Source organism: Siniperca chuatsi, linkage group LG8, assembly GCF_020085105.1.
Source record: "Siniperca chuatsi isolate FFG_IHB_CAS linkage group LG8, ASM2008510v1, whole genome shotgun sequence".
In the NCBI taxonomy this organism is placed as follows: Eukaryota; Metazoa; Chordata; class Actinopteri; order Centrarchiformes; family Sinipercidae; genus Siniperca; species Siniperca chuatsi.
In genome coordinates this window covers 11985831-12000720 of record NC_058049.1, presented here as the reverse complement: position 1 = coordinate 12000720, position 14890 = coordinate 11985831, and the positions used below count along the sequence as shown (strand labels likewise).

At 38.7% G+C, this 14890-nt stretch overlaps 1 protein-coding gene across 1 annotated transcript; it reads right to left on the bottom strand.

Annotated features, from left to right (window-relative positions):
• Positions 1 to 546: 546 nt before the first annotated feature.
• slc9a6a (solute carrier family 9 member A6a) lies at positions 547 to 14296 on the bottom strand. The gene is made up of 16 exons (XM_044204375.1): positions 13739 to 14296; positions 12252 to 12451; positions 10865 to 10942; positions 10590 to 10666; positions 10254 to 10366; positions 9726 to 9831; positions 7966 to 8107; positions 7342 to 7447; positions 7045 to 7133; positions 6584 to 6697; positions 6188 to 6299; positions 5765 to 5918; positions 5409 to 5439; positions 5230 to 5315; positions 4511 to 4616; positions 547 to 4242 (listed from the first exon to the last, which is right to left on the bottom strand). The coding sequence occupies exons 1-16, from the start codon at positions 14028 to 14030 to the stop codon at positions 3970 to 3972; spliced, it is 2079 nt and encodes a 692-aa protein (XP_044060310.1). The 5' UTR covers positions 14031 to 14296; the 3' UTR covers positions 547 to 3969.
• Between the last annotated feature and the right edge of the window lie 594 nt (positions 14297 to 14890).

The window sequence follows — 14890 nt, the reverse complement described above, 5'->3', positions numbered from 1 at the left end:
TGAAACGGTGTCTACCTGTTAACCATCTTAACCAGGTTGCATATGTCTGCAGGTTGTGACCAGTGGATTGTTTCTATTAAACTTTTAGAGGCCTGAAGAGATAAAGTATCCAGTGTTCCATAAAGAAAAAAAGCAAAAAGAGCATTTTTTTCCCCTTTCCTGCTCATTGTCTCACATCTTTTAAACCCTTTGGTGGGGCTTGTACCCCCATGTTGGGAGGTTAACTCTGCTTTAGACCAGGACCAGCCAGCCCCACCCTAAAGTTGACTTTATCCCTCTGTAATATTTGACAATCTTTAATAGCCTGTAGGGTTGGGCTATCTGCCATATTTCAAGGCTATGAAGATTATAAACCTTAGCATAATGTGAAAATCCCTTCTCAGATTTATGCAATTTAAATAAAAAAATAAATCACTTCAGGCACTAATCTTCTTTCATATTTCTTGTGGGTGGGATGATCTCTGGCGCTTGACAGCTACATTCTTACACAATCCATCCAATAAAACAGGATACAAGGTAAATGAGGGAGGCCATTACAGCGAGGGCTTTAATCAAAAGCACAGGCTTCTGTTTATTGACCGTTGCACGCACATGAACAGGTGAGAGTATATTTACACAGATGTAAACAGTCAGTACCAGCAACACAGAAGAAGAGAGAGAACACAATGTCTCCCTCTCTCTCTCTTGCACACACACATACAAGTACACACATCCATATACACTTGCAGGCACACATACACACATTCACACACAGAGTTTGCAGTATAAAGATAGAGTGGACTGTCTGAAAACACAAAGCACAGCAGGCCTCTTTGGTCAGCTACTGCAGACAAGATTTCCAATGATCAAAGCCTATCACAAGTCACCATTCAGAGAACAGAGAGAGGAACACATACTGGCAGAGCAGTAGGCAAACACCAAAATCATTATTAGTTTTTGCAGATTTTACATTATTTAATGTGTCAGTTGAACAGTGGCACAAATTCTGCTTGTATACATTTTGTTTTTTTCTTTTTTTCCTCACCATCAGTGGAAGATGAATGATTCATGCTCTGTAGACGTCATGGCAACAGCATTCAGACAGCAGTTTGTTGCAAACATACATACAAAGTATCTGAATGCTAAAGTAATAAGATGGAACAACAACTTTGACTTTTAACCATCTCGACTGCCGCTGCAATGTGGAATTAATTCTTTACAAAGTAAGATCAACGAACCAACTTAACTTCTACTGAACATTAATTCAAGATTCATTAAACTGACATGAATTTGCTCAGTTTTCCACAACCTTCCAAAACATAAAAAGGTAAATAATATAAAAGCAGCTGTTCGATAAAACAAACATTATAGCAAAACAATAAAACATTCTCAGTGGATGGAGTGCAAATTCTAACATTTTTTGTCTTCACTGTTTCCCTTCTACAATATAAAATTCAATAACGACACAAAAGAAAAGTATAAAATGGTGGAAAGAATAAATTGTTTCCTGGACAATGTGGTGTAAAGAGGCATGCCTGATTAAAAAAACGTGAACACTTTCAATTAGAAGTTCCTGCACAGCAGAAGATAACTGTGGAAGGAAAAGTGATATCTAACCACTTCCTTCCACCTCTGTATCATCCAACACACACACACAAACACAGGACTAACTATCCTTCCTTCCTTATTTCTCTTTCTTTTATCATCCATTTCTTTCATTCTCTTCTTTAACCCTATTATCACCCTCTTGCATCCATTTTGCATACTTTTTTTTTTTCTCCTTTCTCTTCGGCTCACCAAGAGGATGAACCACAAAACCGTTGAGTTCAACTAAGTTGCCATGTTGTGAGTGTTTTCTGGCTTCTGTCCACATCAACACAGCGTTGCCACAGTGACGTCCTGTCAACGCTTCCTGTTAAACCAGCATTAACAGCTGCTGTACACCGCACATGAAGATCACTAAACCTTACATTCTTCTTGTAAACCCACACTGAAATGAGAGTACAAGTTAAATGTAACACATCCATTCATGAGTACCCTTTTAATAGTGTATTTTTATGACTTAATGCATCTTAAATCTATCAAACTCCTGTTTAACCATCAAACCATTAACCGTCAAGAACTCTATTGTGTACAGCAGAGAAAAACATCCAGCACATACATGGCTATAGTTGTTCTATTCTGGCAATCCTCATAAAGATGAACTGCCACAGTACCAACAGAAATATCTGCTCATATCAGGGATGAATTGATTAAAATAATACTCAGGTAGCCTTTCCTGTCTTATTCACTGATTTTATGGACCTCATTGTATAAAATCTAGGGCTGCAACTATTAGTTGATTAATTGTATAGGCAATCAACAAAAAATTAAACAACTTTGATAACCGATTAATGGTTTAAGTCATTTTTTAAGCAAAAATGCCTCAAATTCACTGCGTCCAGCTTCTCAAATGGCCTTTTTTTTGTGATCCATGATTATAATTAATACAGCGAAAATCTTTGGGTTATCAGACAAAACAAGACATTTAAATATGTCAACTTATGCTCTGGGAAATAGACCAAACTTAATAGACCAAACGATTAATCAGTTATACAAAAACTAGTTTAATCGATAATGAAAATAATCATTGGTTGCAACCCTAATAAAATCAGATAGAGAGACAATAAATTCTCTGATTTGCCAAAATTATACTCACAAAATCACTTTTGTGCCTACCAATAACATGGTACTAAAGTTCTTTTAGTATCAAATGTATGTATCTATGTGTTTGTCAGGTTCATTTAATGAGAAAATTTGAGCCAAAGTCTCAACATCAATGCACGATTGTAATAGAAAATGTACGCACAAAGCTAAATGTGTATGACAAATATGATTCAGCTTAAAGTACTTAAGCTCTGTTGCAAAAATAATACAAAACACTTTAAGGTCGTCTGCATTCAGTTTTCACAAAATGTCAAAATGCAGGACAGAAATGGCACTAAGCTTTCTCCGTTAAAACTCATTTGGATCTCATTTTCAGAACAACAGCCCTTCATTCTGCTGTGAGCGACATCAGCTTCTAAAATAAGGTGTAAAGTCCCTCTCTATGTCACAGTCAAAGGTCATTGGGAGAGATCTATAACTTTCACTGCCAGGTTACAATGCATCAGTGGCATCACATTGTTACACACTATTTACAGGCGAATAGCACAAACTGACAGCCCAAACACCCACAGAGTATATTGCTACCTTATGGACAGAGGTGTCTGTTTAGTTTTTTGTATTTTCTTTTTCTTTTTTACAAAGGAAAAACTAAAACTGCATGACTGCCCATCCTGAACTGGTTCTGCTTCCCAGAGCTGATCCAGTATGAGTTGCCAGGCTTAAAACTACAATTCCCAGGCACTTGATTGTAACAAAATGTACAGTAAAGTTGTCCACTGGGTCAGCATGCCTCTGATGCACAGAGAGAAGGCAAACATTCAAGGTCAGACCCAAAACACAAAAGCCGCCGACCTCCCATACAAAGAAACAACAAGCATCCTCAGCATGCATATCAAAGTTATAATACTCTTGTGATATACTGTACATTGACAAATTAGCTAGTGGTTGGTACTTGCATTTACACACTAACTCATGCTGCTAAACCTCTGTGCAACGCTACAGTAAGGTGACTGACACACAACTTTAAGCTGAATTAAGAGAAACCGACTTTCAATTGAATACCAAAAAACTCAAATAAATAATACTATATTACAGTTATGGCAGATGCCAAAAAGGTGTGAAAAAGAACAGAACGAGAATGAGGTAGAGACAGTGATTTGCCACTAGAGGAAATGAGAAAATGTAACTGAGAAAATGGATGGGGGAAAAAAGCAAGAGGAATGAGGCAGGGTGCAAGAGCAAAAAGTGGAAGAGTGAAAGGAGGAGTCAGTACTGGTCGTTTGCTTGATGGCTCGGGCCAGTTTGAGTCGGACGGTTGTCTGGGTCTGCATTGAGAGACTATCTTCACATCCGCAAGTGGTGGTGGGGGTCTGTAAAGGGCGGCTCTGAGTCATCCATGGGCAGCACCAGGCGTGTGCCCCTCATCACCAGCTCATGATCTCCATACGTCAACTCTCTGTCCAAGTCATCAAAGGAGGCAGTGCCAGCAAAGGCTGGACCGCCGCTGGTGTGAGCACCTGTGGAATCTGTACTAACGGTAATGTCGCCATAGGTCAGGTTCATATCACCGTCTGTCAGGATGAGGTCAGAGTCGTCATCCTTCAACTGGCACTCATTCTGGGGAAAGAGGAAAGATGTCAGATATTTACACAAAACAATACAGCGCAAGACGTGACTTTAATACTCTATAACCATTGAATAAAGCAAACGTTTTACCAATAAAAGGTTGTAACTCTGGTTAGTGCTTAGTGTTTCCTCATCTGCCCAGTACAAATTTCAAGCTGAATATCTGTGGTTCATGATTCATCAAAATAATTTTTCATCCATTAATAAAGGATAAATACAGTTCAGCCAAAAATAGCTCCTGTATGAACCAGTGTCTGACCTCATAGGCCTGAGGGCTGGTGAGGAAGCGGGCGAGGGGGCCGCAGCAGGGAGGCAGTGTGGCTGTGAGAGGCGGGCCGCTGTGAGTGAGGATGGGCTTCAAGTAGCTGGAGAAAGGGCTCCAGTCAAGGACATAATAACATAGAAAACAAGCACTAAGACAGAGTGATTAGACACAACAAACAGAAACAAAGATTCCTGTAAAGTGTGATTAATGAATGCAAACTGTGTGCAAAGTGTATTAAAAATGTTTGGCTTTCTTGTTCAAGTCAAAAGGGCAAAATGATCAACATTAAAGTAATTAATTTAGGTAATTTACTTTAAAACTTAATGACTGTCATACTAAAAGAGATAATTTGTCCATACATGGTGCTCCCTCTGCTGTCTGACACTGTGAACTACAGTAGTCACTCAACTGGAACATGTCTGATGCCACTAGTTGATGCCTAAATGATTTCTGCTGTTTAGGTTATATTTTGTTGTGTACTTTTATTCAGTTAAAAAAATTTTAAGTTTCTGTGTCAGAGGTGCAGCATTCTTTAGAGGCTGACCATCTATGTGTCAAGCTCTCATAATAGCTGTGACAAAAATGACAATGACCTATTAAAAACACACAATTTTTGAGCACAGACAAAACAAAATTAAGTTGTTGTTTGATTTTTTTTTTTTTTTTACATGTACAACATTAATAAAAACTAATCATTTGTTGCCAAAGGATACTTGTGATCAAAGTTGTACCAAATTCTGAAAAGCCAGGCACTTTCTTGTTTGGTGCTTCTTCTCTCTGAGCCTTCAGCGATACTCATCTGTACAAACACAGAAAATGGTTTAGATGTTCTTACATTCATTATACACCAGTCACATTACAGTAATAAATATTTCACAAGAGCCCCACTTACTGAGTTATCTTGATCAGAGTCCACTCCCACTCTGTTTAAGGAAAAAACACATACACACGTTCAAATCAGTTGCAGTTATAAACTGTCAGAGCACAACAGTGTTGTGAAGCGTGTTTCCCCCGTTTAACAAGTTCCTGAACAGCAAGGTTCCATGAAAAGGTGGTTGTATTGTACATAAACAGACTTAAGCATTTACCAAAGCAGGGCCAAATGTTATATTGAATGATTCTTGGAGTTTTAACCTGATAGGAGAACCAGATGAGTTAAACATGTGGGTCATAAAGTCCGGACAATCGGACAAATTTCTCTGAAATAATCTGAAATGTCAAACCCTTCTGGTGTTAAGAGGGGCATACCGTATGCGCTGGCAGGACAGCATCTGGGTGGTGCCACCTCCACAAATCCAAACGGTAAAGAAGACCACGAGCAGAGTGGTGGAAAACATCATCTGACGGGCGTATGTTGCCGTGTCCCTGATGGACAGGGCAAAAGTCATCGCGCCTCGCAGTCCTGAAGAGCACGGCATGGAGAATGTCATGCACAAACAAGATAGAAAGTTTTTATATATATATATATATATATATATATATATATATATATATATATATATATATATATATATATATATATATATATACACAGACACACACACAAGCTAATCTAATCATAGTGGGTTGCAAGAAACTAGAAAATGTTCCAGTGCATTCACAAGTCTTATTCTTAACTCAAAGATTTTTACAGTGGTTGGAATATACATGATAAATCTGTATACTACTAACCCGCAAACATCATCATGTGCTGGAAGTTGGATCTGATCTTGTTGCGTCGTCCCAGATTAAGAAGGAATGAGAGAGGGTAGATGTTAGCAGCTCTTCCCAGGAACACTGCCAGCTGGGTGGGAATGAGGTTAAGGAGAGGACAACAAAACAGAGAGCTAGTGAAGTCTCCTCACTGTGCCAAGTTTATTTACTGTCCCTTTAAAATCAATTACCGTTCTTCTTCTGAGACTTCTTTATGGTTAGATGTAATACTGTGGGAACCTTTTTTAGTGTTAAAATTAGTGGCAGTTCCATATTTCTATGCTGATATTAACATGTGAAAACAGCCACCATTGGGATCAAGCAGAGGGTTAGCAGGCTTTGTGTGCACCAGGTAGTTTCATTTGCAAAAGATACAAAAGCTCCAATGATGAACATGGGATTAAAGACATGGCTCTGGAAGGTGAACAGGGTCAGGCCCATGTAGGAGAAAATGAAGTTCTCTGCCAGGAAATTTAACAGTTCAAACAGCTGCAACACAAGAGAAAAAACATCAACTGAAGAAACACGGTTAAACAAATTAAACCACTAAATACATTTGGCTTGCTTGACTTTGACTGCAATCAAACTTTGCAAATTAAAATTTCAGTGTGCGTGTAAATGCAAATATTTTGTTTCATTATAATTGAAAGGAAAAAGATTTGAAAGTTTTCATTAATAATGCCCATGTTTCTGGCTGTACAAGGCCACTGATAAACTTCATCTTTAACTTTTTTTCTATTGTAAAAATAAATAAGAGGCACAAACACAACTCAATATTTAAAGCATATTGAAAAAGAACAGAATGAGCAGTGGTGTGGTTGCAGTCCAGGTCTGACCTGCTTGGTCCTGTCCTGGGACTCGGGAGACAGGTTGTTGAAGGTGTAGTGGGCCTGAGTGATTCCACAAAACAGCACTGCGACCACACCTGCAACACACCAGGAGGGACAAGGATACAGGAACAGAAGAGTTAGAAGATCAACTGATTATTAATAATAATGAATTAAAATAAATAATATTTTGTGCTTGCTCCAAGAGATTTACTGTCTTGCTCAAGGACACTTCTGCAATGTGGATGCTAGTTGGCATGAGTGTGTGTGTGTGTGTGTGTGTGTGTGTGTGTGTGTGTGTGTTACCTGTGAAGCCACAGGCTTCCGCCAGCAGGAATGTGCTCCATGACATGAGGAAGAACAGAGCCGTCTCCAACAGCTGGAAATCCCTCAGCTTAGTGAACTTAGTCACGTATGGAACAGTCAAGGAGTTTAACAAGACACTCAGACACTGCACAATGAATTCATATTAAAGCTGTGTCTATTATTCAGTCATAACATCTAAGAAAAGTTGTTTTCTTGAAATACGTGAATCTGAAAAAATCTGACACTGTGTTAGGATAATTTCATTTGTTTCCAAAGCAAAGTGATGTGCTTCAAGGATAGTCTTAAATTGACTCACAGCTTCTAATGGAGCACTCCTTATTTTAAAATACTGTCACCTGTTTCGAGTGGATTCTTCAAACAAGAAAAACATTATTGTTCCATTATCTACTCATATTTATCTTACTCCCCATCCCCATTATTTTTTTTTTTTTTTTTTTTTTTTTTTACAAAAAACAAGATTGTACCACTCAGTATCAATTCAATTGCTCATAGTACTTTTTGTTATGTAGTAATTTTACAAAAACTCATTTATTAAACAGCAACAAACATAAATTGTTATTTTTATATAGATATAAATAAATAATTAAATGACAGAAAAGATATGAGAGCAGTGACAACTCCGGTGGCCACTCCCAGAGCAAAGGAGCCGCTGAAAACGCCGAGGAAAACCCCAAAAGACTTCAGCATCGCCATGACCTCAAAGGTGTGACTGTTTTCTCCTTCTGGCTGGTACGCTACAATAGACCTGACATAACACAAAATACAACCATTTAATGGCAACTATGTATGCACCGTGTACAGAGAGTGTAAATCAGAGTTATACATAAACTTTACAACTTATTAAGCTAAAGTTAAAGCCTGCATACAGAAAATGTAGCAGGCATTTGTATAATGTGATGTAACTGCATAACATATTTTTGTCAATAACTGCACATTCCACCACTATAGTAGGTCTCCTTGTACAGGGCACTATTTTTGAAAACATTTCAGGTTTGCTAAAGATTAACAAACTCTCATTCATGTAACTTAAGATAAAGAGAGAAAAGCAGAGCAATATAGAGGTCAGAGAGTTGGAACAAAAGAGTCTCAGACTCTGTTTGGATTGTTCAGTGTAAATACTCGACTTATGACGAAGTGGCTTGCTTAAAAGTCTACTGAAGTGATGTTGCTGTGTGAAAATAAGTACAGATATGTAATGTATCCTTTAGACTGCATTTATGCAGGTGAAGTTTTGGTTTACTTTACTGCCGTTATCGTAATAACAACAAGAGGAGAGGGCCCTTGTTTTCACCAAACAGTGGACATTTTTTCAAGGTGGAAGAAGGAGAAAACCCATGTTCTGCCTAAAGTCTGCTTTTAATTTAAAAAAAAAAATTAAATGTGAGGAAGCAAAGGCAGCAATAAACTCTGTGTCGCAGCTACCATGCGCTGTACGTTCTTTTTATGAAAGAAGATGAAAATTGTCACTTTATACATCACCTTTGTGTCACCTGGTAGTTGAGTACCAACACTGAACTGTCCCAATAAAGTCACTCTTGAAAGAACAGGACCACACTTCTCAACAAACTTCGGTCACATAGTTTCTTGCTTTTAAACTGGGGTCTGGGATGAGAGGGATTTCATTGCAGCAGAATTATTTAAAATTTAGTGGGGTAGTTGTCAGTCAGAGGAAGCAAAAAATATTTTTCAAATACTTTTCTGAGGTACTTTTGCGATAAAATATAATGAAAGTGATATATCAACCTTTTCCATTCACAGCACTCACAAAACAAAATCACCAGGCATTTTGTCTATAAGCATTCTGCCCTCTCCTTGGCTTTTGTATATACAGTATCTTCAAAGATAATAGGAATGTGTTCTTAGCTGACTCGCAACATCAAAAACTGTTTACCAAAATGCAAAAATAAATGAATAAATAATTAAATGTTCTGCATCTCTAGTTGAATAAGCCAGAGCGGATAAACGAATGGCTGGTGATTTGTCGTGTTTGTCCCAAGGCACCGCAAAGGCACACAAAGACATGCTCTACTTAGTACACCCGTTCAATAGGCTGGTCAGAGTCTCTCCGCGGGGACCGGCCCCTCCACTGTGCCTGCTATAATAATTTACAGTTCTGTGGAAATAGTAACAGTCCCATGTAGAGGAAAGGAAAAACTGAGTGTTAGCTGAGGGACCACCTCATGTTTAGCACGGCGTTAATGACAAGCTGATATTAGGTTAGTTAAAAGGTCACTGGCCGATCGATACAAAGCTCATGACTTGCACTTTTGCCATTTCTCTCAATAAACCTGTAACTTTGCATCTATCCCACACCATCTTGAATGTGCACACAGCTGCTGACTCATAGTTTGAGTGCGACTTACGAGGACAGGACCAAGGCCACTGCATCGTTGAGAACACTCTCTCCAAACAGCAACGCATACAGATCCACGTCTACCTGCAGCTCGTTGAAGATAGCCAGGACCGTCACTGTGAACAAAGACAAAGACACTAAATTCCTCTGATTTTCAAATAATGATACGTATCACTATGCAACATGGAAGCAGGTGTCAAGAGAAATTATTTTTGTGTTTTCTGAGCTTTTCCTCGACCAGCTTCACCACAGTCTTTTCACTTTTTACCAGCTGTGGATCAGATTCTTATCTCAGTTGTGGGAAAATAGTGTCCATGAAAACTACACCCAAGAATGCTTTTTGCTTCCTAATGCTTCTTTTCTCATTTTTCCAGTGTGAATGAAGTATGACCTCAGTTATTCTTAGCATATTGTATGCAACTTCTTCTCGTTGTAAGCAAGAATGCTTACAACGAGCGTTGAGCAATTCAAAAGATAAAAATGAATCCAGTTTATAATTAGTGAAAAAACTTTGAAGACTGAGAATAAGCATACACACCAGGGTCTGTGGCAGAGACAATGGCTCCAAAGAAGAGACAATCAGTGAAGAAGAAGTCTCCACCCAGCTGTCCCACCTGCTTCATTAGCACCACACAGCCGTACATCAGCAACCTGGTGGAGGAACCGCAGGTGGTTTTGCATGTCATCATAAACAACAGTGACGTTATTGGCATTATGGGCACTTTAACACCACAGTAATTGACATATATGAATACGGCTCCGGCATACAATGTCTTTTGTGCATATTGTGGCAACAAAGTCGTACATGTGAAATCAGAACGGTAGATGTTTTTTTTTTTTAAGTGTTGTTTTTTTTGCAAATTTATATTCTCACCCAATAACAAAACAGGAAACAACTGTCCCCAGAAAGGCGTAAGCCAGGATGGATCCCATGTTAAGGAAAAAGTGTCTCTGAAAGACAAAACAAACACGTGAACAGTCATCTGCATAGTGACTATAATAAAGGAATAAGTGGATTTTAAGCATTTCATATTGAAAAGAGGACATTATTTCATCAGGAATCAAACGTGTTAAAAGTATTCACTTTGTAATTAATGAGCATTTAGTTTTTATGCAACAGTAGAGAGAGTGCCTGAAATACTACCATACCCTTTTCAAGCTGTAGCCAGCATGGAAAATGATAGGGGGCAGGAGAATATTGAAGAACACTTCAGGGTCAAAGGTCACCTGAGTCACACACAAAAAACAGTATCATATTACAGTTCTGAATCACTAGAAATAGGAATGAAACAAAAAAATAGGACAATGTTGTTTTAACGGATACTTCAAGGCTGTTGCATTACTGGATAACTTAAATTAATTCATCATAAATGACACATCTGGGACAACATGAAGTAGCTTCCAGGGCAATCAACAAAGAGTTTTTATAATAGTAAAATGACGAGATGTGAAAAGGGGACAGCTTCTATACACAGGCAGAGCCAAGCACATTACAGCTAATAACAGTTTTTAGTTGTAAATCTAGAGCAGTACCATTTTAAAAGTTGTCTGTAGGTGATTTTGTTGTTCGGTTTAATTCATAATAGAAGACATCTGATGGTGAACAAACCTCAACCAATGATAACAATGCTACAACTTGAAAAACCCCAGCCTCCCTGGCATTTTGTTTACATATTGCTTGTTTTTTGGGGTATGCTTTTCTGAAGAATATAGCAGTTAATTTCAGTGCTATTTAACAGACAAGTCCCAGATATTAGAAATGCACATCAACACATGACCACAGCATAATAGCTATGGCTCCAAAACGTCCAAGTGACCCTCCACTCCAGAGCATCTGTCCACGGTCTTAGAGCAAATTTTTTCTGCAATGTTTTTATATGTACATCTGTCAGCGAGCAGCCACCTGCCACATATTTTACCAGAAATAATAAACCTTTCTCAACATTTTGAACCCTTTTTGTAAAAGTTCTTTATCCGGCTTTAGATTGCATAATGTCATTCTGTACTTCTATAAATAGAAGATATAATTAATGTGGAGAATGTAGAATTCATGGTGCATAAAGATACACCACCAAATTATATATTTCACTAAGGATGAAATTAATGATTATTTCCATTGTCAATCATTTGACAAGGATTTTCTCGATTACTGAGTTAATCATTTTGTCTATAAAATGTCAGAGGTGAAAAATGTAGATTATAATTCCCCAGAGCCTGAGGTAACGCCTTCAAATAGCATATTTTGTCCAACTAACAGTCTAAAAAATAAACATTTTCAGTAAACAATCATATGTGTAAAAAGAATAGCAGTTGCAAAATAGTTGCTAACTAATTTTCTTTCGATTGACTAATCAATTCATCAACTGATTGATTCAGCTCTATATTATACGGTTGCAATATTAATAGTAGAAAAAACATTAAACCTGTAGACAGATATATAGAAACTTCACAATACATTCATTAAATGTAATCAGTGGTACAACTTCTTATGGTCAGACCTCAGATTCCTGCCTGACAGTAACATGATGGCCTGTACCTTTCGCAGCATCTCATTATCTTGCACGTTGTTCACTTCGTTGGCACTGATCTCTCCTTTCAGAGTGTACTCGTAGAATTTGCCACTGACGTTGATCAGCAGAGTGGGGGGGCTTGCATTAACGTGGCAGCTCATCGTGACGTTGCTGATGTCCCGAGGAACGTGGATGCCATAGCGCAAGACCACGCCAACAAGTACGCCTGGGAAAAGAGGCAATAGGATGCAGAGGGCAGAGTTGATTAACGTAAGTAGTTTGCAACAAGGACGACAAAAATCGAGGAAGAAACGTCACTAGAGGAGAGAATGTGGGGTGATCATGATTCTGGGGCTGCCATCAAAAGTTTCAGTAGGATTATTTTTTATTGAAATTCAAGTCTGAAAAACAACCATATGAGAATAAATGGCCCTGTCAGATATGTACCAGACGAATTAGGAAAACCGTGTGATTTAGATGATGACTCTCAAAAACCCTGGCACTGCACAGCCACACAGGTGTTTTCAATTACTCTAGCAGATCAGCCAATTCGACCTGTAGTCAGGAGGAAGTTGAGTGAAACTATGCGGGGAATTACATGACTTCCCCAAACACTATCTACTTATCAAAATGATAGCATGTAAGTTGACACCCTAACAGGTGTAACGAAACTAACTGGAGTGTGTAGTTGTCAACCAAGCACAGTTTGTACACGCCCACGCTTTCTAAGAAATGGTCTAACTTTTTCATATAATTTTGACTTATCAAACATGAAAAGCTGCTGGCTCCAGTAAGCCAAACCAGTGAGCCAGCATGAACAGTACCTGGACCCTGGAACTGACACATTATTGTTATTAATTACAGCTGTGCTTCTCCTACTATGACATGTCAAAATGTCTGCTGTGAAAAAGGGCTATCAGGCTACAAAAGTCACAACAACTTTGTGGGTGGGCTGTTTATTGAAACAAGTGTGGATACAAACTGTAACATGATTCAGAAAATGATTTTAGAGGATAACTTTGGAGAATTTGTGACATCTCTACAGAAATGCCACCATCTCATACTAGTTAAAAATTGGTGTCTGTCCTATCAGGTGTAGGAAGGGTTTAGTTTGGTGTCTGGGTGAAGGACGGGAACAGTCACCGCCTGCTCGAAATGTCGTCTATTTCAACCGCATTCATGCTTGGCATTAGAGAAGTGAAAATGCAGAAACGTGAAATTTTGGGCTGGCTTTTTCATGCTACAGTAGTTCTCTCCCTGTGGGGAACAAACATGCTGAGCTGCTTGGATGTTATTTACAAGACCGAGCAGGGTGCAGACAAGGTGTTTAACGTCATACTACCGTACCTAAGCTCACAGCATCTACCATCTACTAAAATGCTCTGCAGCTTAGTTATTTATTCCCGGGGTTGGAAGCCTGTTATTGACATGCAATCATTTCCGATCTAATCATGAGTACAAAATGAAAGTAATAACGCTGATGACGTCTCTCAGTCACGCTGGAGCATCTCACCATAAATCATCGCCAGTCCGGTTTCGTGCAGAAACCTGAACCGCCGGTGTTTGAACAACCAGATGGTCAGGATGGTGAGGGTGAGGAGCAGGATGAAGATGAGCAGGTCTGCGCTGTCCTGCCTATGGCTCTCCTCAGCCTTTTTCTCTGTAACGATGTTCTCCATGGCACTGTCCTCCTGAGGTGATGATCCTCGGCAAACACAGATGCACACAGACAGGCTCACTAGCACGAGCAGCCACAGCGTCCTCGTTGCCCTCCAGGCACTGTTGACAGTCACGTTAAACACCATTTCGGCTGGTCGGCGGTCAAATGCTGCAATGTCGTCGTAGATAAAAGCAAACTTTGTGCAAATGTTATTCACGAACTGGGGGGAGTAGAGAGCAGAAAGACGACAGCAACACAGGAATTGATTCCGGCCCGGAAGTGAAAACTATTTTTTTCCAGAAAGTGTACACTGTTTATTTCGATGTAAAAGCACCATAGCAGGGTGTTGCTAGTTTACACCACCCCTAACGGACAGATATCATCGTAAAGTATTTTGTGTAATTGATACGACTTGTGAATGATCAAAGATTTAGATTTTGGTCGTTTTTCCCGGAGTATTTCCATGTTTGATGATACTAGCTCCAACTGAGGACTCTTATTATGAAATCTCCATTTTTTCATCATTCTGAACAGGAAGTGAGATGAATATCCAGATCATTTCGTATCTATTTCTGTTATATTGACCAACTTTTCTCTTGCGCGAGATTACAATTTAATGATTAATGATTTATAAAAAGATTCCTATTTTGCCCAGGGCGTTTTTGTAATGACTGTTTTGTTCAACTAACAATACATATAATGCAACTATGCAAAATCTGCTAACTACAATGTTCATATTTTGCTAAATAGTTGATATTTGAGTATCACCAAAGATGCTTTATATTTTTCCCCCCGAAACTCGACAGTGTAACAACTCTCGCGATACAGAATAAAAGACGGGAATTAATGTGACAAATTTCATATGAACTAATGTTAGTCCTTAATCAGTGAAGTCAGCATGCAAAAACGACCATACTTATATATGGCAAGGTTTGCAACTATTTCCGTACAATATAACATATTTATGGATGGTTTTAATTTGATTTTTAGACATAAAATGAGGTA

What these genes read in the sequence shown, in the direction of transcription:
- slc9a6a (XM_044204375.1), bottom strand. Translation starts at nt 14,030, where the DNA reads ATGGTGTTTAACGTGACTGTCAACAGTGCCTGGAGGGCAACGAGGACG. An exon ending in CTGGCTACAGCTTGAAAAGG is followed by an intron (nt 10,667 to 10,864) that starts GTATGGTAGTAT and finishes TTTGTCTTTCAG; the next exon opens with AGACACTTTTTCCTTAACAT. An exon ending in TGTCTCTGCCACAGACCCTG is followed by an intron (nt 9,832 to 10,253) that starts GTGTGTATGCTT and finishes CTTTGTTCACAG; the next exon opens with TGACGGTCCTGGCTATCTTC.